The sequence below is a fragment of the Solanum pennellii genome, chromosome 11 (genome assembly GCF_001406875.1).
Source record: "Solanum pennellii chromosome 11, SPENNV200".
Taxonomy (NCBI): domain Eukaryota; kingdom Viridiplantae; phylum Streptophyta; class Magnoliopsida; order Solanales; family Solanaceae; genus Solanum; species Solanum pennellii.
In genome coordinates, this window is record NC_028647.1 from 10,652,386 (window position 1) to 10,680,240 (window position 27,855).

At 35.5% G+C, this 27,855-nt stretch overlaps 2 protein-coding genes across 2 annotated transcripts; one reads left to right on the forward strand and one right to left on the reverse strand.

The window, feature by feature from the left end:
* Nucleotides 1-5,080: 5,080 nt before the first annotated feature.
* LOC107003320 (protein disulfide-isomerase 5-2-like) lies at nucleotides 5,081-12,348 on the forward strand. Its single transcript, XM_015201630.2, has 5 exons — nucleotides 5,081-5,383; nucleotides 6,971-7,074; nucleotides 9,661-10,031; nucleotides 10,328-10,635; nucleotides 11,733-12,348. Exons 1-5 carry the CDS (start codon nucleotides 5,168-5,170, stop codon nucleotides 12,039-12,041), a joined length of 1,308 nt encoding a protein of 435 aa, XP_015057116.1. The 5' UTR covers nucleotides 5,081-5,167; the 3' UTR covers nucleotides 12,042-12,348.
* A 259-nt stretch (nucleotides 12,349-12,607) lies between these two features.
* LOC107004698 (receptor homology region, transmembrane domain- and RING domain-containing protein 2-like) lies at nucleotides 12,608-26,376 on the reverse strand. The gene is made up of 4 exons (XM_015203006.2): nucleotides 25,872-26,376; nucleotides 19,476-19,706; nucleotides 16,887-17,291; nucleotides 12,608-13,730 (listed from the first exon to the last, which is right to left on the reverse strand). The coding sequence occupies exons 1-4, from the start codon at nucleotides 25,996-25,998 to the stop codon at nucleotides 13,159-13,161; spliced, it is 1,335 nt and encodes a 444-aa protein (XP_015058492.1). The 5' UTR covers nucleotides 25,999-26,376; the 3' UTR covers nucleotides 12,608-13,158.
* Between the last annotated feature and the right edge of the window lie 1,479 nt (nucleotides 26,377-27,855).

The following is a 27,855-nucleotide window of genomic DNA, read 5'->3' on the forward strand; positions in this document are numbered from 1 at the left end:
TTTCAAGAAAAGTAAAAACATTTATGGTAATGTTTTGACTTTTCTTCAAGAAAAAAATCTTAAATTATGATAAGAAAATCAGGGCAAAACATTAATACGATGAGCATCTATGAAAATGTGAAAGGGTCTTCTCAGATATTAAGAATCATAGTTTGGTAAATTGTTACCTCACATATGTCTTATTCAAGATTTAATGAGCTACTTTATGATATTTTCAGTTTGAATTAGTAAATTAATAGTACTTTTCCATGTATGATGATATGCTTATGTTTGTGACTATTTTGTTGGAATTTAACTTAGCACCGAGAGAACTTTGAGACTCAAACAGGATAGTCTCTAGTAGCAAACCCTAGTTTCAAACTACGTGCCCCAATAGATTTCCCTTAGATGACGATATATGTGTTATGACACTACGTTTTACCTTGACAAGTAGACTCTCCTTTCACGTTATTGAAGTTATATAAAATTTCATCTTAAAGCTCGCATGATATATTATTGGTTAAAACTAATATCTCACAAAATGAATATGAAGCTTTCTTGTGATTTTAAGATGCATTGATGATGTTCATATACATTTTATGATGTTTCTTTAAAGATTTTACTATGCTTAGATTGGTCATGCATTTCATGTTGTTTTTTCTTACGTCCCTTTATGATCATATTTCACATTTTTATGCATATCCATCATACATAGTATATTTCATGCACTAATGCATACTTGTACTTACATTGTTTAATAATATAGGGTGTGACACTTTCTCTCCTCTCGCTCGTGGCAAGTTAATGACTTCAAGGATTTGAAGACTTGGTGAGTCTTCATAATGCAAGGACTATGTCACTATTATTGATTTTATGTGTCTTTACTTATGAAAATTGTATGTGGTGTACATGTTACGTCCCAACCACTTCTTTTGATGTAATAGAAGGCTTGTCAAGACTATGATAGATTTCCGCTTTAATGTCAAATTCTTCTACATATGAGATTCTTTACTTCGTCTAATATATTGTGTATATGTATTTTAAGTGGCTTGTCTAGGGACTCTTGGGGTCCTATATGTCATGTCACATCTAAGGTGTTCTTTGAATCATGACATATAGGTAATAAAGCAAGTGGACATATACAATAATATATGATCGATTAACTCAACAATTCAACAATCAATATAAGCCAAATGAATAACTTTATTTTCGACATATCACTTGGCAAAAATCAGTCATTCACAACTAGTAATGAAGGATTCCTTGAAAAGTATCACACAATGACTGAACATGCAAATCACCAAGTGGATAATCTAAAGTTAATATCTTAAAAGGTCTCTGAACTATGAAAAATTACCTTGTAAAGTCACTAAACTTTGTAATGTATCACTAGAATCACTCAACTTAACGTTTTTTATCTTCTAAAAATATTAAACAATATTTATCACCAAAATAAATCTGACCTGGCAAAATAAATATATTTTATGCCATGTTATCATGGCCCCATAAATAAATAAAATCATAAAATATATTTATTAATATATCCACTACTCATAACTTGTCTTCTTCTAAAACACTTAAACCCTAATTCTCTTGCCAAATCTCCCGCTTCCTTTTTCTACTTCTTTCTCTATTTCTCCCAAAATTCTCACCTCACAAAGAAACACTGTAAAGTCTATTTTAAGGTTATTGATGCTGAATTTTTTCATAAACAATTATTTCCTTCATTTATTCGAGAAATAATGAGCTGAAATCTGTAAAAAAAAAAATGGTCTCCCGCACCCATAAGCCTCTAATACCGACGGAAAGGACCACTATGCGCTTGCTAAAACAATCCTAATTCAATTGATGTAAAAATTATAAACGTTTAGCTATATTGTCCTTTTATTGTAGAATGTCTAAAAATTGGTTTAGGACTTTTTGTATTCTAATTATTTTTCCCCTGTATTCAGAGGAGAGGATGCAGAAAGACTGACTCTTTAAGAGAAAAGTCATGAAGGAGTACATCGTTGAAGTTTAGAAGAAGAAAATATTAGAAATCATAGCAAAATATAGAATTATCTTTGTAATTTTTTGTGGTTATGTGAGACACCTATTGCAACACAATATATTCTTTTCTTTTTTGCTACAATGGTGCTCCTAACAACCTAGTATATAATATATTTTTAGAAATGTTGTAATATTATTTATGTGTTGCTTATTTATATTAGGCTTAAGTCATATGCGGCCCCCTAAAGTTGTCTGCATAATTCATTTAAGCACCTCAACTAAGGTTTGTACCTATTAAACACTTTAATTATTCAAAACTGTGTCTTTTGACCACAAAATGCTGACGTGGCTAAATAAGTGTATCTCACAGCCTAGTAGCGCGTGAATATATTCCTAATTTTTTTTAAAAATAAACTTTACTCTTTTTTTTATCCTAATCAGCATTAATTAATATAACTCAAAATATTTTTTTATTTAAAATAATGTTTGACAAAAAAAAAAGTAACCCCACCCATCCCCACCCCTGTAGGCTGTACCAATTGTCTTCTTCTTCACCCCATTTCTGCACTCTGTTTTTTTTTCTTTCATTTTTATTTTTCACTCTTCATAAATTGAATTTGTTAAAAGAACTTGCAACAAGAAACAAATGGGACATCAAAACTATAAGAGCAATACTTGTTCTCTACATTGATTTTGACATAATTTATCAAAATAATTTATCTACGTAGATTTTTTTCCATAAAGAATCTTAACAATCACTCCATTAATATATTATACTTCATAATTTATTTCACTATTTGCATTAGACTTGATTTCAAAAAGATTAATCTTTTCAAAGGAATAGAAAATGAGAAGTAATTGATGATGATGAAGAAGAAGATAAGGCAAATGATTAGGTTGACGAACTTGGAGGAGGGGGTGGGGGAGATTTTCTTTTTTCTTCTTTTTGTTGTTGCCGGAGGAATCGAATTTGTTGTTGGAATCAGGATGGCTGGTGAAGGGAAGAAGAAGAAAGGTGGGTGGGTGGGTTTGTGTGGGAATGGGGGTTTTCTTTTTTCTCCTTTTTGCTAATTAATTTTTAGGATTATTAATGATTGGAGTTTTTATTTTCATTTTTTAAAAAATAATCAAATATTCATTAGATGGGGCCCATGTACCACATACTGCAATTTTATTGGTTACTTTTTAAAAATAGTGTGCGTGAGTTATACACAACATTTTAAAAGCTTATTATTATTTTGTATTTAATAGGTACATATTCGTTAATATTAGAGTGTCTAATAGGTAGTAGCCTTAGTTGAGGTGTTTAAGTTAATTATGAGGACAATTTTAGGGGGCCGCAGATGACTTAAGCCTTTATATTGGAATTAATGTACATGGTTAACACGGGAGGTAATATAGTCAGTGCTATTGAATTTAACATTTATTTCCAGTGTTGATTAGAAATTTTTTAAATGTTATTGATAGGAAGAAATTTTGATTGTCGGTAATAGTCTAGAAAAATAAATTTTATTGCAAAAACAGAATTTAAGAGGGGAAGACATAAAATTAATAAATTTTATGATTTTGTTTATTTGTTGGTTCATTATTACAATACATTAAAATAAATAAATTTTATAATTTTATTTATTTGTGAGGTCCACAATGACATCACATAAAAAATAATTTAATTTATCACGTTAAATTTGTTTAAAAATAAATTGTAATTGAGTGATTTTCGAAGATAAAGGGTTAAGTTGAGTGATTTTAAAGACAAACTAAAGTTTAGTAACTTTACAAGATAATTTCACATAGTTCATTGACCTTTTAAGATATTAACTCAGATAATCTATAATCAATAAGTAGTCACACACTAAGGGTGGTTGTGAAGTAAATTTCAATTTTTAGCATAAGCTTAGTGTGGAATACCAATGACGAATCTAAAAGTATCAATACAAAAAATAGAATTTGAAATGGATAGGGTGTCGGTGTCACCATCTATGTCATGAGTCCTATGATGAGAGGAGGAATGTGACTGAATTTATTGATGTCGTGTGAAATATTATGCAATGTACTGAAATATCAAAAAAAAACAAATGAAATCGAACAAATTTGAGAATTTTATTGATATGGGAAAAAAACTACAATCACTAATAATTTCTTAAGCAAAATGTAATCCTAACAATGGTGATCTATAGTAGTCTAAAAGAGAGATAATAAAGATGGATCAAAAGAGAGAGGGGGGAGAAGAGAATTTAGAAAGAGAATATTCGTGAGCTTTTGGATAGTGTGAAAATGAACCATATAAATCAGAATTAATTTGTAATATTAATTAGTTATGTGTAATAATTGATTACAAAAATGTCCAGTTAAAATGAACACATGCTCATACTAATCAGTTCTTAATGCTTTAAAAAAGAATGACCATTTTTTTTAATTTGTTTAAAAAAGAATGATCTCTTTCTTTTTTTTGGTAATAACTTTCCAAGTTACACGTTTAAGGGCACAAAATCAAAGGACAATTTTGTACATTTAACCTAACTTTAATTTAGGATCACAAGATTCAAAAGTCTTTTTTATACTCTTAAACTCTATGTCAAGTCAAACCAGATCATTTTTTGTGAAACTGAGTTAGTACTTCTTTTTTATTGTTTACATGCTTGCAAAAATCGGATTTGAACCGACACTTTTCAGACGCACAGTCTGAATTTAAACTGTTTTTATCGTGATAGAAACTCAGGATTAATTATAGTAATTCGAGAAAAGCACCAGAGCAGCAAATTTCATAGCCGCGACAGTTGTTCCTCCATCAAAGACTCTGAGTCTGCTACGTAGCTAGGCTATGAAATTGATTTTCTGATGATAAAAATAGAAAGAATAAAGGATCACGCTTACAAGCAGCCATTTCCATCGTCTTTTGCTAACCCTGATTCTATCAAACCTGCTTCTTCAATCCTGATTAGAACTTCTTCCTGCCTCAACAAAATGTAATCTCAAAATCAAAGAGTATTAGTACATTTAAAATAATTTAAGACAATATATAATTAAGATGTGTGCTGAAATTTCTAGTATAGTTAAAAAAAATAAAAGGAATACTTGTGCTTCTTTCTTAAAAAATAAAAATAAATAAAAGATGTTTCAATTAGAAAGGAAGCGTAAAGTATAAATACGAAAGGAAAGGGCAGATCCACTTCTACAATTTCATTCACTGAACACAACAATGGTTCCTTTTCGCTCCATTTCGATCTTCACCTTCGGCTTCCTCCTTCTCTTCCGATGTTCCTCGTCGTCGGCGGAGCAGCAACAGTTCGCCATTGATGGGAAAGTATTGGAACTCGATGAATCCAATTTCGAAGCGGCTATTTCCACTTTCGATTATATGTTTGTCGATTTCTATGCTCCTTGGTGTGGTCACTGCAAACGTCTTTCTCCTGAGGTCTTTCTTCCTATCGTTTTCTTTTCTATTTGCTTGATTTGCTTTCTTTTTCTTTCTTTTTTTCAAAAAAGGTTTGGATTTGTTTATACTTCAGTGCTGTATTGTTAGAGTGAAATTAAGGATGATTTACATTGAATTCCATAGTTAATAACAGAGATATACTCATTTCTGTAGTTTTCAGGAAGTAATCTTCCACCAAAATCTAAAGATATATTAGAATCAGAAAATATTAATGTGCTTTAGTTTTAGTGAAGCTTCTAATTGTATAAACATTATTTTCAAATAGTAGACGAAAATTGGTGACATTGTTCCTCAGATAGTGGCTTTGATGGAACAATACTATAGGATATAAAGTAATATCATCGTAAGGTTTTGCTTCAAAGTTTTAATTATTAATTAACTATATATGGAAGTTTGATACCTACTGATGTAAAATGATGGTTTGGTACATGAATCTACTCTGCCTCAGATGCTAGTGTATATATGTTTGCACTCTCTTATGGTACCTAATAAGGTGTTGATAGTGTTATGTTTGACTCTTGTGAAATTCTTATAAAAAGAAATAGGCACTTGAGAAATAGATTTTTATGATCTAACCTGATTTGAAACTATAGAGGGATGGAGGGCTGACTTATTATGGTCACGTAATTAAACTCATGTGAAAAAGGAAGCTCTCCTTTATGCTACGAAAGAAAATAGAATGATTTCATTTACAGTGAAAGAAGACTTTGGATGTCACCCATTTAACTTAATATATGTTCACATTCATGATACATGAACTTCCAGAAAAAGCTTTTTTCATGAACAACAAAGTTCAAGTGGCTGAGGAAACATTGCTGGAGGCTGATCTTAGCTGTTGGATTAACCCTTTTATGGTCACTAGTGAGGAATTACTCATTTTGTAATTTCTTGTGACTTTTTTTTTCTGTTGTGGTACTGGTCAAATACTTAAAAGAATTTGTAAGGTTCATATGCAAAGTCAAATATCAAATCTGGAGAGGAAAAAAGGGGTCAGCGATGACGATACCTTGGAAAGCATGTCATTCCTCAGTACATAAAGTGGAGAAGAAAGATAGGAGCAATAGAGGATTATTGAGAACAAAAAAGGATATTTGATTAAATGTAAAAGGCTTAAAGTAATCTTGCAAAGGAAGTTCATTGATATCAGACAGGATCATGATATGTCATGTGAGAACTAAGAAGTGATTGTTACCACATGTTAATAGACTGATAGGCATACTTGTTTGTCGTTCTAGTCTTATCAACTGTTCCCTGTCTTCTAAGAGAAACTTTCTCCCCTTAATAGGAGTGCCTGTATTTTGGGTGCTCAAGTGTGTTGCTTGTGATCACTGAAACTTCTTGAGGGATGAGATTGAATTGTTTCTTTCTAAAGTTTGATGATATTGATATGTTCGTCAATGAAAGGTATTATCAAGCTCTTTACGTGAGTTCACTAAACTTCATATTCTGCATTCTATGTTAGAATTTTTCCCCAACAAAGGGACATTTTTCATTTGCTTGTTTTATTGGATAATAGATATTTTTGAATGTGACATCATGAAGCACTCTGACAAAAGTTCCTTGCAGTTGGACAAAGCATCTGCCAATCTTGCTGTATTGAAGCAGCCCATTGTAATTGCAAAAGTAGATGCTGACAAATACAGTCGTCTTGCTTCTAAATATGAAATTGAGTATGTCTGCTTTACACATATTAGTTATTACTACAATTATTTTGTTTAACCGTTTTCATAATGTGAAACTTGCTTTCTGGTTAAATCAAGTTGCTTGAACCATAAAAGAGAATAAGTTTCTTTAGTTTGGTATAACATTTTTATTAGCATTATTAGATCCACGGTTTGTTATCTTAATCCATTTGTTAGTCTGCTATAGATTGCCAAAGACTGTAGATGCAGATCCTACAAAAAACTTCCTATTCCTAATCCAGTATTTCTTTTTCTTTTTCTTGAGAAAGGTAACTGTATTAAAAAGAAACAAGCACTGAGAAGGTGCTGTTCAGAAGTATTTACAGAAAATTCTAAGATAATTTTTATTCTTAGAGGATTCTATAAGATTTATCATTGCTTCAGCTTCATTAAAAAAGGTCTATTTACACTAAAAGTAAATGTTTCATCTTTATCCCCTGACTAGAATTTTCCTCGTCTTCAAAGCATCTGTCATTTCTTCCTCTCCAAATATTCCACCATATACATGCAGGAATAGTATACCACCATTTCTTCTGCTTTGTATATCTTCCTTTAATGTTCCAGCACTTTAAAGTTCACATGTATCTCTGCGCATAGTCCGTTTAAGCCCCATCACGTTAAGGAACAACTGCTACAATTGATCAGTAGCATGACAATGCAATAATAGATTATTGACATTCTCAGATTCTTTTTTTTTGTTTCATATATAACAGTTTAAGCACAACATGATTCCTCTGTAGATTTCCATGTGTTAAGCAAGCTATTCTAGCCACCAACCAGGTGACCCATGCCACTTCATAAGTGACATTTGTTTTCCAGATTTTTCCTCTAGGCCAACATCCTCCTTGCTCTCCAACAGAATTCAGAAGCCTATAACAAGATTTTACTGTAAAGGCACCGTTTCCATGAGCTTTCCGGATTAGCTTATCTTGTCCTTGAGTCCCTTTGAAAGGTTAGAGTATTTAAAGAAATCAGACATTATGCTCAATTCCCAATCATTTAAATGTCCCTGAAGTTGAAATTTCATCCTTCCCCTCAGAATAGCCAAACTAGCATCAGGTAGAACAGTACGTCTGAATAGATCAGGGAATAACGTCTTTAAGGGAGATACCTAATCCAGTTAATATCCCAAAATCGAAATCTTTTTCCATCACTCACTACAAACCCAATATTACCTACAATGTTTTGCCAAAGAGCTTTAATAGTCCATAAAGTCGCTCCATATGGTGAAGTCACTACTTTTGTAGTCCAAAAACCTTGAGACCCATACTTTACACTTATTTCTTCTTTCCATAGTGCACGTTCTTCTAAAATCTAAAGTGAATCTTCACAACCATTGCATCAGTAAGCTCCAGTTGTGTTGCCTCAAAATTCTAATGTCTAAACCCCTTCTTATTAAGTGTAAATGAACTCCATCTAACTAAATGGAGAGTTCTCTTATCTCTGTTGCCATGCCAAAGAAAACCCCTTCTTAGTTCGTCTAATCTCTTCTCCACTTTGACTAGTAATAAAGACATCACATATGTGGGAAGGGCATCAAAGATACTATTTATCAGCATTGATCTTCCCCCAGTGTCGCTAACCTCTCTACAACCCCCTGCCAAGTGTCTATAGCTCTGTTGCTTGTTCCTAGATCCCATTGCAACCCCATTCCTGATCCATTATTCATCCCTATATGAAACCATTTTTGGATTGCAACAGACAAAATTGACTGAAGACACTTGTTTAAATCACATAGGTTATGACGCACGCACACAAAAACATGGAATGTAGCTTGAGCATCCTGCCCAAGCCTCTTTGCTGTCTATCTACACCTGACAGCTGCCACCACCATCCACTGCCCTGCACCTCTCCCGGAACATCTTCGGAGCCTCCTTATCTTACCTCCCTATATCCCAATTCAGAACATGATCTCAATGTGCCTTCTCTTCCAGACTCTCCCATATCTAAGTAGTTCCAACATTTCTGGAATTTCCTTGTTCATCTAATGTAGCGTTCTGATGTAGGATGCTCTTTATTTGGTGAATCCTAGTCAGAGGCAGATTAGCTTGGTCAGATAAGCATCAAGGGATATGATGAGGAATGTGCTGCTGGGTAGAAGATGATGTAAGGGGGAATGGGAACGTGATGCTGAGTTGTGGACTTTGTGGCCAAAGGATTTTTGAATCGGGGTCTTAATTAATCTATGGAGGATGTTTCCTATAGAGTCCCCATGAGGCTGAACCAGCTAACATCAATTCTTTTCAGTCTCCTTTTTCACTATAGTATAAACATTGGCTGAAGTCCAAACATTTTTTCCTCTTTGGGAGAGGATGAGAATATATTTTCTTCTCTTTTCATTCGACAATTAAAATCCAAAAGACAGACTATACCTATTCACATGTTTTAGAAATTTTGGTAATCTATTCTAGTAAATGAATGCAATTGCTGCCTGAGATGAATTAATGCGGAGAAACATGGTCAATGAGGATTCATATACCGGACCCATTATGTTTGAATTGAGGCGTAGTTGTTGTAAATGTTTGCAGTTATTGGGTAAAAAGACAGTGAAATGTTTCTTTTGTTGCAATGCAGTGGATTTCCAACTTTGAAGATATTCATGCATGGAGTTCCAACAGATTATTATGGACCTAGGAAGGCAGATTTACTTGTGAGATTCTTGAAGAAGTTTGTCGCTCCTGACGTGTCCGTACTCAATTCTGACTCTGCTATTAGTGAATTTATTGAAGAGGCTGGCAAAAATTTTCCTATATTCATAGGCTTTGGTTTGAATGAGTCTGTCATATCACATTTGGCGGTGAAATACAAGAAAAGTGCATGGTTTTCTGTGGCAAAAGATTTCTCAGATACAACAATCGAATTCTATGATTTTGACAAAGTACCTGCATTGGTAACCCTTCATCTGAGCTACAATGAACAGAGCATATTTTATGGCCCTTTTGAAGGTCAGTAAGTTCTTGAAATTTTGGTGTAGTCACAACCCTTGTGCTTGCATTATTCCCTTTTCATATGGAACACACAATTGACAAATACTGAGACATGTTTATTCTTGAAAGGCTTCTGCTTATATGCTTTAGTAGCTGCCCAAGTTCCATGGCTATGAGCTTTATACAGTGTTTTCCATTTTAATCGCTTGGTTCTGCATATTAAAGAACAACTGAGAACTATTTTCAGCTGAAATTGTGCCTTGAATTTTATTACAAACAGTGTCTGGATCTAAGCTTTCCTGCTATGGTTGCAGAAAAGTTCCTTGAGGATTATATCAAACAGAGCTTGCTCCCTCTGGTTTTACCTATTAATCAAGACACTCTGAAGTCGTTGAAAGACGACAAGAGGAAAATTGTTCTAACAATTGTAGAAGATGAGGATGATGAGAGGTCAAAAAGACTAGTAAAACTCTTGAAAGCTGCGGCATCTGCGAACCGTGACTTGGTGTTTGCTTTTGTTGGGTTCAAGCAGTGGCAAGACTTTGCCGAGTCATTTGAAGTATCCAAGAAAATTAAACTACCAAAGATGATTGTGTGGGACGGAGACGTGGAGTATTTTTCAGTAAGCTTGAAACCTTCTTTTCCTCTCCCTCTCTCTTTCTCTCTCTCTCTCTCCAAGTGTAGTTTTCCCTAGCAATGTTTTACAGCTCTAAACAAGATTTTGCTTGTGTGCACCTTCACATGTTAAGTTAGCGACCAGCATGACCTTGCGCATTCTATAATTTCTCTTTTAAGTATTAGAGTGACATGAATCTGTAGTTAGCCTACTTTCTGTTTGGACTTCCTCCTTTTTTGCCAATTTCCTTATCTATTAATTAACCAGCTGGTAAAGGAAGTACAAACATTAATTATTCGTGTATTATATACTTGTTTTAGAGGTTCAGATTTCCAACAACTGATCTTGAACTATGGATGACCTGATGACTTTAGTAGATATCACCTAGGTCATCTAAGTACTAAAAGAAAAAGAGAAACAAGGAACATAAAGCCCAAACATGTGAAATAACGTTGTAAATGCCCTGTTTAATTGTTATCTGCTCTCCAGCTAATAGATTCCACCAGAAGTTTCAGGGTGACAACTATTGCAGGACTATGGCAATTTTAAAACCATTGGACATGGTCTTAATTTAATCTTTAATTGTACATGAATTTGGAAATTTAGTCTTTGTTCATCTATGAGTATGTTTATTTTGCTTCATGAGGAGTATGAGTCACTTTTGACTTTTAGTTTTGATGCCTTCTTAGGTTTTTATAAACTGATAAAGCTCTGCATAAAACGCTTAAGTTGATTTTATCTTGAATTCTTGTTAGTTACCTAGTCCATACATATTTGCTTAGGTTTTATATTTATATGCTTCTCTTCTCTGGGATGAATCGATGCTGGATGCATATCGTGAAAGCTATAGGGGAACCTGGAAGAAAATTTTGAGTTGAATCTCGAGATGATCTTGTTATGTATTGCATTTTGTTGGTGCGCTTGGGATTATGTTATAGGTTTTAACAGCTTCTTACCCTCATTTTTTAAGTTTCTGACTGACATATAGTGTAAAACACATTTTTAAGTATACTCCAACTTTAGGACTAAGGTGAAACATTGAGGTGATAATGATATAGTAATTGACTTTATTTACTGATGTTGAGCTTTTACACGAACAATAGGTCATCGGCTCAGACAGTGTTGAAGACGAAGATCAAGGGTCCCAAATTACGCGGTTTCTTAAGGGATACAGAGATGGAAGTGTTATACAGAAACACATCATTTCGGATGATTACAAGGCTTTCAGAAACTCAATGTTTCTGATCGGAGCACTTATCCTTGTTCTCGTTGTGATACTGGTGGCGATGATGATGCAGGCTGTTAAAGAAGAGCCCTCTAGGGAACAGGTTGATCATCCAGGGAGCTCCACATCTCTATCAGAAGCCAGAGAAGCACTTCGTTCTGGCGATAAAGAAGAAAAGATAGATTAAGTTTACACTTTTCGGAACATTAATTTCAATCTAACAGAAATAAGTAGCTTGAGAGATTTTTGACAAGATGAGCAATTTTACATAGCAGCCTCAGAAAGATGGTTTAAGTTTATCGTAAACGAATACACCAACAGCTATACTTGTAGAATTGCTTTAGTGAAAGGACTGGTGATTTATTAATTATTGAAGTTGTAGAAGAAATGGGTTTGTGCTGTGTATAATATGAGTTAAAAACGAAAAACTAGAATGCTACTTTGTTTTGATCTTATACATAATAAATATATGCAGTTTGTTGAAAGCAGGACAAGATAACTCATCTTTTTACAACCCTTACCAATTAGATGCTACTAATTTTACATCTTCATTTTTGCAAAATCAGTAATGATGGCTGGAAAATTGCTGTTCTCTGGTGAAGATCTTGTATCCAAATTTAGACGAAAGATGAAAACCATCAACCCTATATTTACATGGGCCAAATAAACAGAAATCATTGGCCACTGGGGGGTGTGTGTGTGTGTAGGGGGGGGAGTTGATCAATTTAAATAAGAAAATATGATCAGTAAAGATTCATATAACCAACTCCAATAGATTTGATTCGGGACCACGGCATCATCCTTATTGTGAAACGTTAAACGTGTTCATCCTCTGATTACAACTGGACCCAATACATTCAAACTAAAAGCTTTAGTCATCTGTGTCAATGATCTATACATACAAGCTCAAACCCTAAGCAATAGGTTTCAACTAAAAAGGCCTAAACCATCTAGAAAATGGAGACTGTTAACATCCATAGCACTAAACAAGAAGGGTATGTAAAAAAGGGCTACTGCATACAGCATGAACACCCATCGCTTTGCGCGTGCACTCGTGAAAACATCAAAATAAAAATAGTAAAAACCTCAATATAGAAACCAAATCTGTAACATTAGCGTCACACTAATAATATACAAATCCAGGGCTTCCCGTCATTTTCCAGTCTGCACATATGCCAGAGCTGCATCTCCAAAGCTGTTGCTTTGTCTTTAGGTGTGATTTGAGGTGAAATTGACCCAACCTCACTGATCTTTGGTTAAAAGGGTAGTACAAACTTGAACCCAGATTTTCCAGAAACGACACATCATGACTCACATCCTGGAAGAGACTGAGCTGAAGCAAATGGCGAAAAGCTAGTAGTTGACTCACTATGACGCAGTGGGTTGGGATGCCGACTTGAGGAGCCTATATAACTGGACGAGGCATTTCCTGGACTAGGAATATATGGTGACATGTATCTTGAATTAAGAGGAGATAAAGAAGGATAGCCCAATGAGTGAGGGGAAATCAAATAAGATGCACGAGATCTCTGGGAAGACGCATTTTGAAGGTCAAGTGAACTGCGGCTTATAGTAAGATGAGGTGACTGATGGTAGAACTGAAGCGACTGATGATTATAAGGAGTACTAGAAATTGATTGAGGACGAGAAACTGAAGGGGATCGGGATGCTCCTTGGCCTATTTGTATTGCTGATGATGAAGCTAATGATGATCTTAGTGATGACAACGAAGATAAAGAAGCTAGACTAGAAGAAAGCAATGGCGTAGATTCTGATGCTGGTGGCTCACCATTGCTAGTTCTTGCATCACGTTTACAGACGGGGCAAAACGTTCTCCATGATGTAAGCCACGCATCAACGCACATAGCATGAAATTCTGCAAAAATTCCGAGGAGATCTGATGAGAACAAACAGAATATGACATATATCAACAAATTACTCCCCCAGATTGGGGAAAGTATTCATATGAACTATTAAGTAAAACCATAGATACACCAAATAAGCACTTTCACAATGTGATATAGCAGCAGGGACGAGGATAATACTCTGATATATCCACTGATCACACTTTTACTGTAGAATTAAGGTTTTATCATAGTGTGCTGCCTAGAATTTTGACAATGACTATTGCAGAACTGATATTCATAGATATGGATCCAGAATATAATTATTGAATATTACTCTATTTTTTAGAAGTGGAAAGTGCAAGAGAACAACAACAATCCTGGAAGTTTTAACAAAAAACATCACGGGTAATCCTTCAATGTAAAGTGCATTATTCACAGAAAATACAAACTTATCAAGTTTCAACCAACATTATCAATCTCAATAACAAATCTATGAAAAAAATCAGCATGTTCCATTCTATAAAATAATCTACATGTACCCTTGAACAACATTCTCTTCATGTTGTTCTTTTTACATCAGTAAAACACCTACTTTACCAATAAAAAAAATTACACCTCTGCAATAAAACATGAGAGCTAAAATGCTTGGGGTTTTCAGAAATAGTTGGCAGTAATCAAACCCAGCACGTGTACTAAGCTCTGCAGCAATAGCCATGACATGCTCATGAACTAAATTTCTCTTGGCTGCCTTAGCTGTGAACTCTGTGATACCCAGCTTAGGGAGTTCTGATCCCTCTGAAGAATTCAACTCCACTTCTACAATATTAATGCAAGGGCTTTCGACTAATGTTTCTTTTTGGTAAACCCTCAATACTTTTGATGTAATTACTACAGGAGTTCACTATCGGTGTACTTCTATGTTTATAATACCAGTTAACTTTCTCAAAAAAAAACTGTTTCTGATCTCTTTGACAACATTAATTCCAATTCACTCCTCAAGCAATGGTATAAATCTGAATTTCTGCTCTAAAAACAACCTTCATCTAGACATGGATAGATTTCAAAAGTCTATGCAATTGACATGCTGAAACACATATGACACCTTCAATAAAAAGTTGTGGAGAATATGAGGAGTAATGTCTCTATTTCTGAGAACCCATCCAGCTTCAAGCTGGGGCGCAATCAACAATGGAAGACATTCACCTTCTAAGGACATTGTTGGGCAGTATAGGGAGAGGAATAGAGGTGCACATATGGTATTCATTGACCTAGAAAAGGCATAGGACAGTCCCGAGGGAGTTTTATGGAAATGCTTCCAAACACTCAGTCCAGGTGGGATTGCACCAGGGATTAGCTCTCGGACCGTTTTTATTTGTCTTGGTGATTAATGAATTCCCATAGTAATGATCTCGTCCATGGTATTGATCGACAAGTCAGGTGGCGTAGTTGACAATCGATTGGAAATTTGGAGACAGACCCTAGAGTTAATTAAGCAGGACTAGACCAGAGTACATAGAGTGTCAGTTCATTGACAAACCACAGGAGACAGAATGGTGAAGTAAGGATAGCTATGATACACAAGTCATCCTCAAGAGAAGAAGCTTCAAATATCTCAAGTCAATAATCCCAAAAAAATGGGGAGATGGCACATCATATTTTAACAGGATGGATGAAATGGAGGCTCAATTGGTGACCTAGGTGATAAAAATGTCACCAAGACTTGAAGGAAGTTTTATATAGTGGTAGACCGGCTATGTTGCATGGGATTGAATGTTGGTCTGTCAAGAACTCTTACGTTCAAATTTCAGAAGACGATAGCAAAAATAAGGATGTATTAACAGACAAAAAGAGAGAAGAATAGAAACGAGGATACACTGGACAAGGTGGGAGTGACCTCCGTAGTGGACAAGATGAGAGAAGTGAGGTTGAGATGGTTCATGCAATGAGGAGGTGCAAGAGGGTGGTAGAGATAGGTCTAAGGAGATGTAGGAGTAGATCAAGTAAAAATTGGGAAGAGGTGATTAGACATGTCATGACTCATCTTCAGCTCACTGAGGGCATGACCCAAGATAAGAGAGCATGGAGGTCAAAGACTAGGATAGACGGTTAGTAGTAGTCAAGCAACTTCTCTCTTCCTAGTGATAAGCACATGGTTCTAGACCGGAGGACCTATCTGCTTTCTTACCAATAGTAGTACCATTTTGTTAGCATTAGCCTATTCTTCAGTTTTATTACAACGGCTGTTACTAATAATTTGGCTATCTTTACAATTTAGTTGTCAGTATTTCCTTTCTCCGATATTTCATCATAGCTTATTACTCTTTCTTTTTCTCAAACTTAGTTTTAAAAAACAATTTTCATGAGCCTAGGATCTTTCAGAAAGAGTCTCTTTACACCACAAAGGTAAGAGCAAGGTCTGTGTGCACCCTGCACAGACCTCACTTGTGGGACCACACTGGGTGTGTTGTTGTGTTTGCAAGTAATATTATGATGTAGAGTTGAAAATTTGCAAAATGTCATCTCAAAAGTGCATGCATGTTATTTTGTCCAAAAAAAAAAGTGCATGCATGTTATAGTGATTACACCAGAGTTTTTCCCCAATAAAGGGACATGAGGTAACCTTTTGACAGACGGAAGGCATGAACAGAAGTACACAGTTTCGTGGCCAAACAAGTAGCAATAATGCGACCGGATAATAGAGAGTTTTTCATCCAGGAAGTGAAGACATTCTTTAAGCAAGCACAGAATCCATCATGCTGCCTGATATGTGGTTGCGCTAGGCAACAAGTCAGAGATGAAGGAAAGCCAGAATTGCCACTTCTAAATTCCCTGAGTAAGTTCTAAAAATATGTAACAAACCTGAAATCCACCAATAGTGATATCACCAACCCCAATGTCAACTATGTCAAGCAATCTTAGAAACCAATCACCAGGTTGTAAACTCAAAAAACACATTCGGGGAAAACCTTGTCAAGTGACAACAACGCAAAGAATGAGCCTCACCCAAGGAAAGAACCAACCCTAAGGAATTAGTGCATTCATTGCTTTTACCTAAGTGCTAAACAGAACCTTTATATAAACAAGCTGAATTAGCGCATTCATTGCTTTTACCTAAGTGTCAAACAGAACCTTCATATATGAACAAACTGAAAATCACAATACCTCAGGAAGAGAGAAAAACTTACTGTGCCTGCAAGGAAGAATTCTAAGCTTGTCTCCCACAATATAGTCTTCAAGACAGATAGCACATGTTACTGATGTACAATTATCCTCCAAAACTGATGTAAATATCAAGCTTGGCATAGCTTTCACCAAATGACTACTCATTCCATGAAATTCACGAAAGCGTGAGGCCCGAGGCCGGTCTCTTCGTATCCGATGTCTACGGACAAAGAAACAGGTAGCAAGCACTGCTGACATAGCTAGTAACGAAATGAATGATATAGCCATGATGGACCAGGCAGAGTTCTCAAAACTTGGGATTATCCATACTTCAACATCAATGTCACCAGCATACTTTGTCATTCTTTCCCCTGAAACTCTAGAAACAAACACCGCGGGTATCTGTACACCAGCAGAGTTTCCTGCCACTGTATCATGTGACTAGTTAAACACTCGGAAGTTCAAAATTCAACAGTTTTAAATACTTGAGCAACAGGAAGCAAGAGTTAAAAGGAAGGAAACATGTATATTAAGGTGGGTAATGGTAACAAAACTAAATTTCGGAAAGATGGTTGGATAGACCAAACCTCTCTCAGAGAACTTTTTCCAGATTTGTTTCTAATATGTGAGAACCCTGATGCTAGAGTTAGCGATTGTTGGACAGAACAGGGATGGGACATATCTTTAAGAAGACTACTTAATGACTGGGAGGTGGAGAAGGTGGCAGCGCTACTGGAAAAACTAGCTTGAATGATTATTACTACAACAGCAGCGGACAAGCAACAGACAAGATCCTGGGGAAACATAGCAAGGATGGGAGTCTTCTCCGCTAACAATGCCAATAAAAGAGGACTAATGGGGATGACAGGGGCCCCAAAATATAATTGGAACTACTTTTGGAAGAGTTATATTCCTACAAAAATAAAGTGTTTCACCTGGTCAGTGATAAAGAGGGCATGTTTAACAGAAGAAGTTCTACAACAGAAAGGCAGACAACTGGTTCCTAGGTGTTTCTTGTGCAATTTGACAGGGGAAACAAAAAACCATCTTTTCCTGCATTGTAAGTTTACTGCTAAATTTGGAACTTGTTTCTATACATCACAAGCATGAACTGGAAAATGCCAGAACATACATTAGATTTGTTGAGCTGTTGGATTTGGAGGGAGGCAGTAAGAGTCAAAAGAGATGGTGGAAGCTAATACCATCATGTGTATGGTGGTCAGTCTGGAAAGAAAGAAATGGAATATGTTTTGAAGATAGATCCACATTTTCGTGTACGCTGTCTACTTTAATGCACCATTTAAATACCAGGACTTAATCCCAGAATGTCAGTAAATCATTACATCAAATATAAGATCAGGATAGCAAAAAGCAATAGACATTGTCAGTGAAAATGTGTTATTTCTTAATAGTCTTCCTCAATCACCTTTCACCCAGTTATCAGTTCTGGAGCAGTTTTCAGCTGAAAACAGTCATGACTTTAAAACATACTTGTATAACTGTCACTTATCAAAAGAAAAAAAAAAGAACTTGTACAACTATTATCCAGGGACCATAATAATTTACAAGAACGACATTTGAATTGTGCTCCAGGTGCTTTTTGTGCGGATCAAGTTCAGAGAGCATAGATCATTTGTTTCTACACTGCTATATCACTGATCAATTATGGAAACTGTTCCCTCACATGGTGGGACTTAAATGGTTCATGCTTAGAGACAACTGAGTTGATGAAGTGCTGGAACATCAAGGATAAGAACAAGTAGCAAAGGGAACGGGGGCGGCACTATACCTTCATGTATTTGGTGGTCCACTTTGCGTTAAAGGAATCTAAGGTGCTTTGAAGATGAAGAAAGCTCTATTAAAAAGATCGAATCTTCCATTGTGTTTAACATGTTATATCAAAGTCGAGCAGTTTTGGTAATGAGATTTCCTAATGTGACATAGCTGGTTCTACAGAGTTTGTGAAGTCAGTAGTGAGTCCTATGTAAACGTGAGTCGTAAAATTCATTTGCCCATCTTCTACCCCAATAAATCAAGAATATAGAGTATTAGCTGACAGGATACAAAACTTGAATCAGTTCCAGTGATATCCGCTTAAAATTAATCCATAAGCCATTTATGACCTCTTGTTACATACATAACCAAGTCAACTAAGACAGACCACTTCAAGTCTTCAACCTTCATCCTAGAACCCAAAACCCTAGTTCGAGCTGAATCATATATTTTAACAAACATCTTATATTGTAACTACATAATGCACTAATCAATAAATTCAAGAGGTAGAGTTTATTGAAATCTGTTTACTTTTTAGAACACCACCTTACTTTCTACCTCAATAAAATCAAGATTCGTGGAGTATAAGCTGGCGGGATACAGGACTTCGATCTGTTTCAGTGATATTTCGCTTAGAAAAAAAATTCAATAAGCCATTTTATGACCTCTGGCCACTTACATAACCAAGTAACAAATAAGTCCATTTCAAGCTTTATTTTGGAACCCGGGACCAGAGAGTTTGAGCTGAATCAGACATTTAACTAGAATCTAAGATTGTCATCAAGTTGTAACCTCAGAATGCACTAAATCAATAATTTTTAACTGGAAGAGTTCATTACTTGCAACTAGATCACCGTATTCATCGTTGTAGATAATGGCTGCCTTAAAACCTGCCGCCTGGGCTTGTCTGACTTTATCTTCAAAACTACATCCACCCCTTATTATCAGCAAGAACAGATCATGGGTGCTATTTTTAACTGGTTCAACCTTGTTGGTCAAAGTCGAGCAGGCATCTAAAGGCTCCGCCACATACAATATCCCGCATTTGCCTGATCCTCTTACTGAGGGAGCTGATATTTGAAAAAAATACATTTAGTACAAATACAACAGCATCAAAGAAAGTAAACAAGATGTCAAAAAGAAGTTTTAACGAAAACAAGACTAAGTTTCAACGAAAAAGCAGCAGTAAAATATCAAGAATCAAATTATACTACATCCACAATTTCTTATTGTTAGAATAAAGTTCAATCACTATAACTTAGGATAGTGATTTCTATTAGCTAGGATAGATAAGTTCTGTTAGCTACAGTTTGGGATATATGGCCAAGTGTAAGCTATATTATCTCCCTATTCTTCTGTAGTTTCGTGTAAACAATTGCGTATATTTTAAGCAATTCTACTCAATAGAAAACACACTGAATTCTCTCAATATCTGATCGTGTAACATGGTGCCAGAGCCTACAATGGAATCATCAACTTTCAGATCCACCTTTCCAACAACCACCTTAAGCACTCCAAGTCTTTTTGCTACTTTACCCCATGCTCAACTTTCTTTTCCTATGAAACTCAAACCAACAAACCACCTGACTTGGAAAACACAATTTGTTCCTATCATCAAATGTTACAATGTTATTCAATCATATCAATGGTACACCAGCACCTCCCTCCACCATGATCAATACCACAACAAGTCAATCAAACCCAAATTCTGAGTATCTAAAGTGGTTACAAGAAGACCAACTCTTACTAAGTTGGATTTTATCATCTTTAACCAAGGAAATTTTTCCTTATGTGACTTGTTTAGACTTTGCCGTTAAAGCTTGCACCAGTCTCTCAAAAGCATTTGGCATAAGCAACAGCCAATTACACATCACCTTGCAAAACACTCTTGGTGACAAACCACTGGCTCAATTTCTTCGCGAATTTAAAGCTATCTCTGATGAGCTTGTCACGGCAGGCACACGTGTCTCCTGATGAATTCAATGCCACCATTTTCCAATTACTTCCTTCTGATTATCATCCCGTCATTGCAACATTATCCGCAAAAATGATTTTCTAATCTCTCTGGTAGACTTATGGTTCATGAGATCCTCTCGCAGAACTCTCGCTTACCAATCTTTGTTGTTGCCGTTGTTGCTCGACAACACACTACATCTACACACCAATTCCATCGGAGCTCCCAGAAAAACAACACACAGAAACAATGGTGCGTCCTCTAAAGGAACAAGACGTGGTTAACTAATCCTTGTCAGATTTGTGGACTCAATAATCATCAAGCTAACTGATGTTCGCAAATGTTATGATCCAAATAATATCACAGCCAATGTGGCCAATGTTAATGCTTCTTCCAATGATTGGTTTCCTAAAACTGTTGCTTCTCATCACATGACTCCTGACTAGGGGTGGCAATTTCAGCCCATATTAATAAAATGAGCCCACTTTGACCATATATAATGACTTGGATCGCTCATATTATAATTGGTCAAAAAATATGGGCTTCAAGCTATTTTAAAAGTCTCTTCAAATATGGTCAATATGGGTGTCCATTTGATCCATATTATATCACTTACTTTCACTCAATAAAAAAAAATTAGAGATAGGTTGGTGGAAGTTGAGGTGGAGTGGGGGGGGGGGCGGAGAATGCCGGGAGAAGAGGGTAAACTTTTTTTTTTTTGCAAAAACAGTTTGTTTTTTTTTAAAAAAAAATAGGGTATGTTGGTGGAAGGTGGGGTGGGGGCAAGGGGTTGCCAGGGGGCGGGGTAAATTTTTATTTATTTTTTTGAAAAACAGATTTTTTTTTTTTGAAAAATAATTTTTTTTAGGGGTAGGTTGGTTAAAGGTGGAGGGGGGGGGGTATGTGGAGAGGGTACATTTATATTTTTGAAAAACAAATTTGGTTAAATGGGTTAGAACCATTTTGACCAAATCCATATTTGACCATATTATATTTGGATGGATATGATCCAACCCATTTTTCCTCAAATCATATTCAACCCATGCAAAACCAATCCAATCCGACCATTTGCCACCCCTACTCCTGACTTGTCTGCACTTGAGATTCTCAGAGGAGTACAAAGGGCCTGACATGGTCACTATAGGTGATGGACATAGTTTGCACATTAAAAAATTGGTCACACTACACTATCTTCTAGTAATAATCAGTTTCATTTGAAAAATGTTTTACATGTGCCTGCCATACAACAATTGTTGTCTGTCAATAAATTGGCTAAAGATAGCTCTTTTAAATTTGACTCTGATGGGCTTACTGTGAAACAATTAACAAATAAAAAAAGTGTTGTTGAAGGGACTAATTGAGGACAGAATTTCCAGGGTACCTATTGCTACATTAGAGGACATTACAAGGAAGAGCAAGGCTTTTAAATCAGTTCAAACTGCTAAACCCGATTGGCATGCTCGGCTTGGTCACCTTCAATAATCAACAGTCTCCTTCGATGTTAATATATAAGCCGTGTTTCCCTAGTAACTCAATAAAATCCTCTGGCCTACGTCAAGTTTGTTGTTTAGGCAAACATAGTCAGATTTCTTACCTGTCACTGCCTCTATTGATGTAAACCATTGGAATTGATTCATGGAGATGTATGGGGACCAACTCCCAACTTATATTTTTAAATGGAAACAAGTATTTTGTTCTATTTGTGGATGATTTCTCTCGTTATTGTTGGTGCCCAATTAAACAAAAAATTAGGTTCTTTCTACTTTTGTTGAATTCCACAAATTGGTTGAAACCCGTTTCAAACCAAAATCATTGATCTCCAATCAGATTTGGGTGGTGAATTTCGTACTATCAATACTTATTTGAAGGAACCTGGTATTCAACATCACATTAGCTGTCCTCATACACATCAGCAAAATGGTCAAGCTGAAAGAAATATCAGACACCTAGTGGATACATCCCTCACCTGGCTCGCTTATTCTGCAGTTCCATCTAGATTTTGGAACTTCGCTGTGCACACCACTGTATACTTAGTTAACAGGATCCCACTCAAGTGCTTCAACATGTCTCACCATTTGAAAAGCTTCAGGGCACTTCACCAGATTATGAACTGTGTCGTGTCTTTAGCAGCTTTTGTTTTTCTCGGTTACGCCAAGGACCATCATGGGTATGTCTGCTTCAATCCTCATGATAGTCAAATTTATCTTAGTAGACATGTTCATATAGATGAAACCCATTCTGTATCTAAGAAGAGAAAGTTGTTTGATTCCTCTATTCTAGGCACTCCTCCGGGGCAATTTATTTCCACTCATTGGCTCATATTAATTGCGGCAATACCACAACCTGACTCAATTGTACCATCATCTTCGAAACTTCCACATAATTCAGTAGATTCTTCTAACAACAACAATTCTGGTCTAGCTTCCCAGCTTCCAGTGCTTCTCAAGACCACATTAATTTCCATTCGGAGAAACAACTGGATACCCTTCCAACTCCTACTGAGCCATCACGACCACCTGAATGCACTCATCCAGTAGTTCTAGGGAAAAATACTAAGAAGAAGTTATTGGTTTTCGTCTATTTCGGATGATAAAGTTCAATCTTCCTCTGTTACTCTTTCGAAACCAACATGCTACGCTAAAGTACTCAAAGTTCCATCATGGAGAAAAGCTATGAGCTCTAAAATGACTGCTTTGGTACAACATCAAACATCAAAACTTGATGGCACCACCAAGTGGTACAATGATTGGTTGGTAGTCAAAGAATCAAGTTGGGGGAATAGATTATGATGCCACTTTCCGTCCAGTTATCAAGCCTACAACAGGCTAAGTGTTCTTTCCTTGGCAATCTACAACGAATGCACTCTTCAGCAATTGGACATTTCCAATGCATTTCTCAATGGAAATTGGAAGCAGATGTGCAAACGTCTCAATCTCCAGCTTTATTGATCGATGATGTCCTGCTTATGTGTAAATTGAGGAAATCAATCTATGGTCTTAAAGGCTTAAACAAGCCCTACAGTCTTGGTTTCACAGGCTCTCATACTGACTCCTTGCTCTTTATCAAACACTAAAACAGTGATGTTCTTTATATCCTCGTCTATGTCGATGATATTATCATCGACAGGGAGTCACTCAAATGCAGTTCACACCTGCATAACTCAATTTTTCCAAAGAATTCAAGTTGCAAGATCTCAGAAAACTTCAATACTTTACCGGAATTGAAGTTAGAAATCTCGGCAGTAGTATTATTCTTTCTCGACAAAAATACCTTCAGGATCTTCTCACCTCTGCTCACATGGAACATGCCACATCTGTCAAGTCTCCTATGGCTAGCACATGTAACCTGCAACTTCAAGAAAGCGAATCGCTGGTAAATCCCAAGTTTATCGGAGAACTGTGGGAGAACTACAATATCCAGACTTGGCTTTTGCTGTGAACAAATTCTGCCAATTTTTATCTGCACCAACAACCACTCACTGGACAGCCTGCAAACATGTTCTTCGATATGTCAAAGTCACCTTGCAGCAAGGATTTTTTATTACTCACTCAACCAGCTCCCAACTTCAAGCTTTTTGTGATGCTGATCGGGCAAGGCAACACAGGTCGTAGGAGATCTACGGTAGGTTTAGCTGTGTATATGGGACGAAATTTAACATCCTGGCCAGCAATGAAGGTTGAGTATCGATCCCAATACCACAGAAGAAATAATATGGCTTCGTTCTCTTCTTCAATAACTTAAATAGCCAATTAGCCAATCCGTAACCCCAGAATCATCTGGTCTGACAACATTGGAGCTTCATATCTAGCCGTCAATCTGTGTTAAAGGCTCGAATGAAGCATGTCAAAGTTGGTTTTCACTTTGTCAGAGAACAAGTCGAGGTTGGTCATATATAAGTGCAGTTTATATCCTCTATCGACCGATTAGCAGATATGTTAACTAAGCCTTTGTCCACCAGCCGGTTTCAACTCATCAAAGGCAAGTTTTCAAGAATCTTGGGCAAACACCAGTGTTTTGGAGAGCAAGAAGCCAGAAAAAGCATTGAGGGTTTGCTTCAAAGAAGCGTGAAGTGTGAACTGTGAAGCGAAGCGCACACATTTTTCTACTAAAGCGTTATTTAGTACAAAAATAAAAAATACTAAATATGCATATAGAAATTGCCAAGAACTCAATATAAATAACATAGTATAAGAAGTAAATAAAAGATACTCAATAATCCTCATAATCATAACATATTAAAAATAAATTAAGTATATAACAGATGGTCAATAATCCTCATAATCATAACATACTAAGCAAATGCAAAGAGCAAAACCAAATCAGTTTAAAAAAAACAGGGCATAACAGGTGAAAGAAAACCTAGAAGCAGTCGCTAAAGCCTGAAAGAGAGTCCAGAGGAGAAGAAGAAGAAAAGAGAGGCAGAACTTATCGTTTGAATGGCAGCAACAGTTGTTGAGATGTTTGAGTCACAGAGGAAGAAGAGGGAAATGTTTGAGTCGCAGCAGACAAGTGTGTTATACAAAAGTTAAAAAGAACACTAACAGCACTTAAGCGCGCTTTTTGTCGCCTTTGCTTTTTAAGCGTGCTTCTCGCTTCGCCTACTGAAGTGCTTGCTTTTCAAGCAGCGCCTCGCTTCAGAGCATAAAAGCGCAGTGCTTGCGCCTTGCTTCGTGCTTTTTGTCGCTTTTCAGTTCTCACAAGACTGGGCAAACCTTCTTAGCCTGAGGGGGATGTTAGAGATAAAGTTCAATCACTACAAATTAGGATAGTGATCTCTATTAGTTAGGATAGATCAGTTCTGTTAGCTACATTTTAGAATATATGGCTAAGTGTTGTTAGTCATGAGCCCTGAACGTCAGTTCTTTCAGTTCCATCTGGACTGATCTCTCACAATGCAAATAAAGATCTGTTGATTCCTTCTCGTACAACAAAGGAAAAAGTAGAAAAAGGGTAGCCTTGCTTAACAAGAGTGAAGCTTCTTCTGTACAGAATGGTAAATAACTTCTTTTTCCCAACAATGACCTATTGACAACTCCAAAGTGCCAAAAACTAGATTGATAGGGTCTAGTTTACCATGTAACAGAGGCAGGTAAAATTAAACAAAAAAATTCAGTATACATAAGCTACTAAAACTTTTAAACGAACTCATCTTCCAATTTCCATTCAATATCACTCCAAAACTACTCCAGTTTACAACAAAATAATACAAAATAGAAGAAAGATCAAAACTAAATACGATACGAATAAGGCCATAACAAAGTAAAAGTAAGATTTAACTCACCAAAATTAGCTTCAATGTCTTCAAACGATAGAGTTTCATTCTTTCCTACCAAAACCACATTACCAAGAACTCTACAACCCAAAAAACAAACAACACTCAAGTACCAAAATACCCACAAATTCATCATCTCTAACAAACCCTTTCTGCCAATTATCAATAAAATAAGAAGAAACTCAAAAACCCACAATTCAATTCACCATCTTTGACTCCACAAGCACAACCCAAATCTCACAAAACCCCACAACACTTTACGCTAATTTTCAAGAAAATCCCACAAAAAAAGAAATCTTTTTTTTTAACTTTGTCGAAAGAATAGAAACATCAGCTTCCATTCTCTATCCAACAAGAAGGAAACATTCGCTTAGTGATAATTTTAGTCCTTTTTTTTCCTTTTCTTTTTCCCTGTAGGGTGTTTTGGGAGAGGAGGAGAAAAAAAGAGAAGTTTTTGGAAGAATTTGTGAATTTTGGGTGACAAAGTATACATTTAAGAAAGGAAAACAATAAAAATATTGCCATATTTATATAAGATATGGTTTACACAGTGTGTGCTCACTGTTGTGTGATGATTATCTCAAGCTAAAAATACAAGAACATAAATATATAAATACATAGAAAAAGAAAAACAATTAAAAAGAGGTAGGAAAAAAGGGGTAAATTATTGAAAGTTGAAAAAAAGCTAAAAAGGTGAATGAATTTGATTATAGATTATACATGCATCACATGACCATAATAATTTCACTCTGTTAGGAATGTATCTTAGGGATCGTCGGAGAGACCATGTAAAAATAGTATTGAAATGTGTATTAGAAATATAAATATAGTTATACTTATATTACTTATATTAATATTATATTTTATGTAACATTTAATCTGGTGTGTATCTAAGCAATATGTATTACATGATTTGGAGTATATATCTAGTATACTCTATCAAATGATTTCTTAGTGAGTTTTTTTTTTTCATTACCCTTTTCTTCCTTTTCCAAGTAATGATTTTTTTAATCAAAAAAATAGACATAAATCATTGTTTATCAAAATAATAGTAAGAATTAGTTGATTTTGATTTTTAGCTAATGAATATAATTAGTTTTTGCTAATCTATTGAATATGTAACTTGCCCCAAATTTTTGTGAAAATTTTGACAAAGTTTTTCGGTAGAAATTTTAGAAATTATAGTGATTTTTTTTTTTGAGATATTTTATTCTTCTTGTTCTTGGTGTTATTATCACTGTTTTCTTCTTCAATTGTTACTAGTCTTTATATTCTCGAATTTCAAAGTATATTACAATTGGTTCTAAAGTTATATGCACAATGTCTGTCAAATTAGTATAATGACATAACACTTGAATTTTATTTTATATTTTTCACTATTTGAAGACCATCAAAATTACGTAGCATTTAAATTTATGAATTAAAACTTTTGGTATAAAATTAAACTTAGGTGAATTATTATTATTGCTTATAATAGTAATAATTCGATCATGGATATAAAAGGATACACTTTTATTGTGTTAAAAACATTAATTTACTTTTGAAATTTCTCATTTATAATGATACTAAGGTGTTTTTACGGGCGAAATTTTTATTAGCATAAAAATAAAGAAGACGCGATCATGATTGAAATATATTTACATTACTTTTGTGTAAGGTTATACAATAAGCTCGCAAAGAAAAGAGGGAAAACGAATGTTAGTGGTGCAGTGGCGTGTTAGGTCGTTGAAGTAGGATTCTGAATGGAGTTCAGGCAAAAAGATTTGACTGGCCTTATGGCAAAGCAGAAACTGTACAAAGTGGTGGGCAACTGATTGACCTGATGTGATCTCCAAAAGTGTTATTTCCTGTAAGGCAGAAATATTACATCAAATATTTGTATTTGAGACTTTAGCATAAACAAATGGAGCTGCACTTACCTTTTCTTTACAGAGGTAAAAAGTAGCTGCCAAAAAGCTTGGATCAACTATAAAAGTTATTTCGAAAGAAGATG

Excerpts from the sequence above, each read along its gene's own strand:
- LOC107004698 (XM_015203006.2), bottom strand. The coding sequence starts at position 25,998 with ATGATGAATTTGTGGGTATTTTGGTACTTGAGTGTTGTTTGTTTTTTG. Across the intron at positions 19,707-25,871 it reads AGACATTGAAGCTAATTTTG|CTCCCTCAGTAAGAGGATCA; the intron begins GTGAGTTAAATC and ends TTCAAATATCAG. Across the intron at positions 13,731-16,886 it reads AATTCTTCCTTGCAGGCACA|AATTTCATGCTATGTGCGTT; the intron begins GTAAGTTTTTCT and ends GAATTTTTGCAG.
- LOC107003320 (XM_015201630.2), top strand. The coding sequence starts at position 5,168 with ATGGTTCCTTTTCGCTCCATTTCGATCTTCACCTTCGGCTTCCTCCTT. Across the intron at positions 7,075-9,660 it reads GCTTCTAAATATGAAATTGA|TGGATTTCCAACTTTGAAGA; the intron begins GTATGTCTGCTT and ends GTTGCAATGCAG. Across the intron at positions 10,636-11,732 it reads GAGACGTGGAGTATTTTTCA|GTCATCGGCTCAGACAGTGT; the intron begins GTAAGCTTGAAA and ends CACGAACAATAG.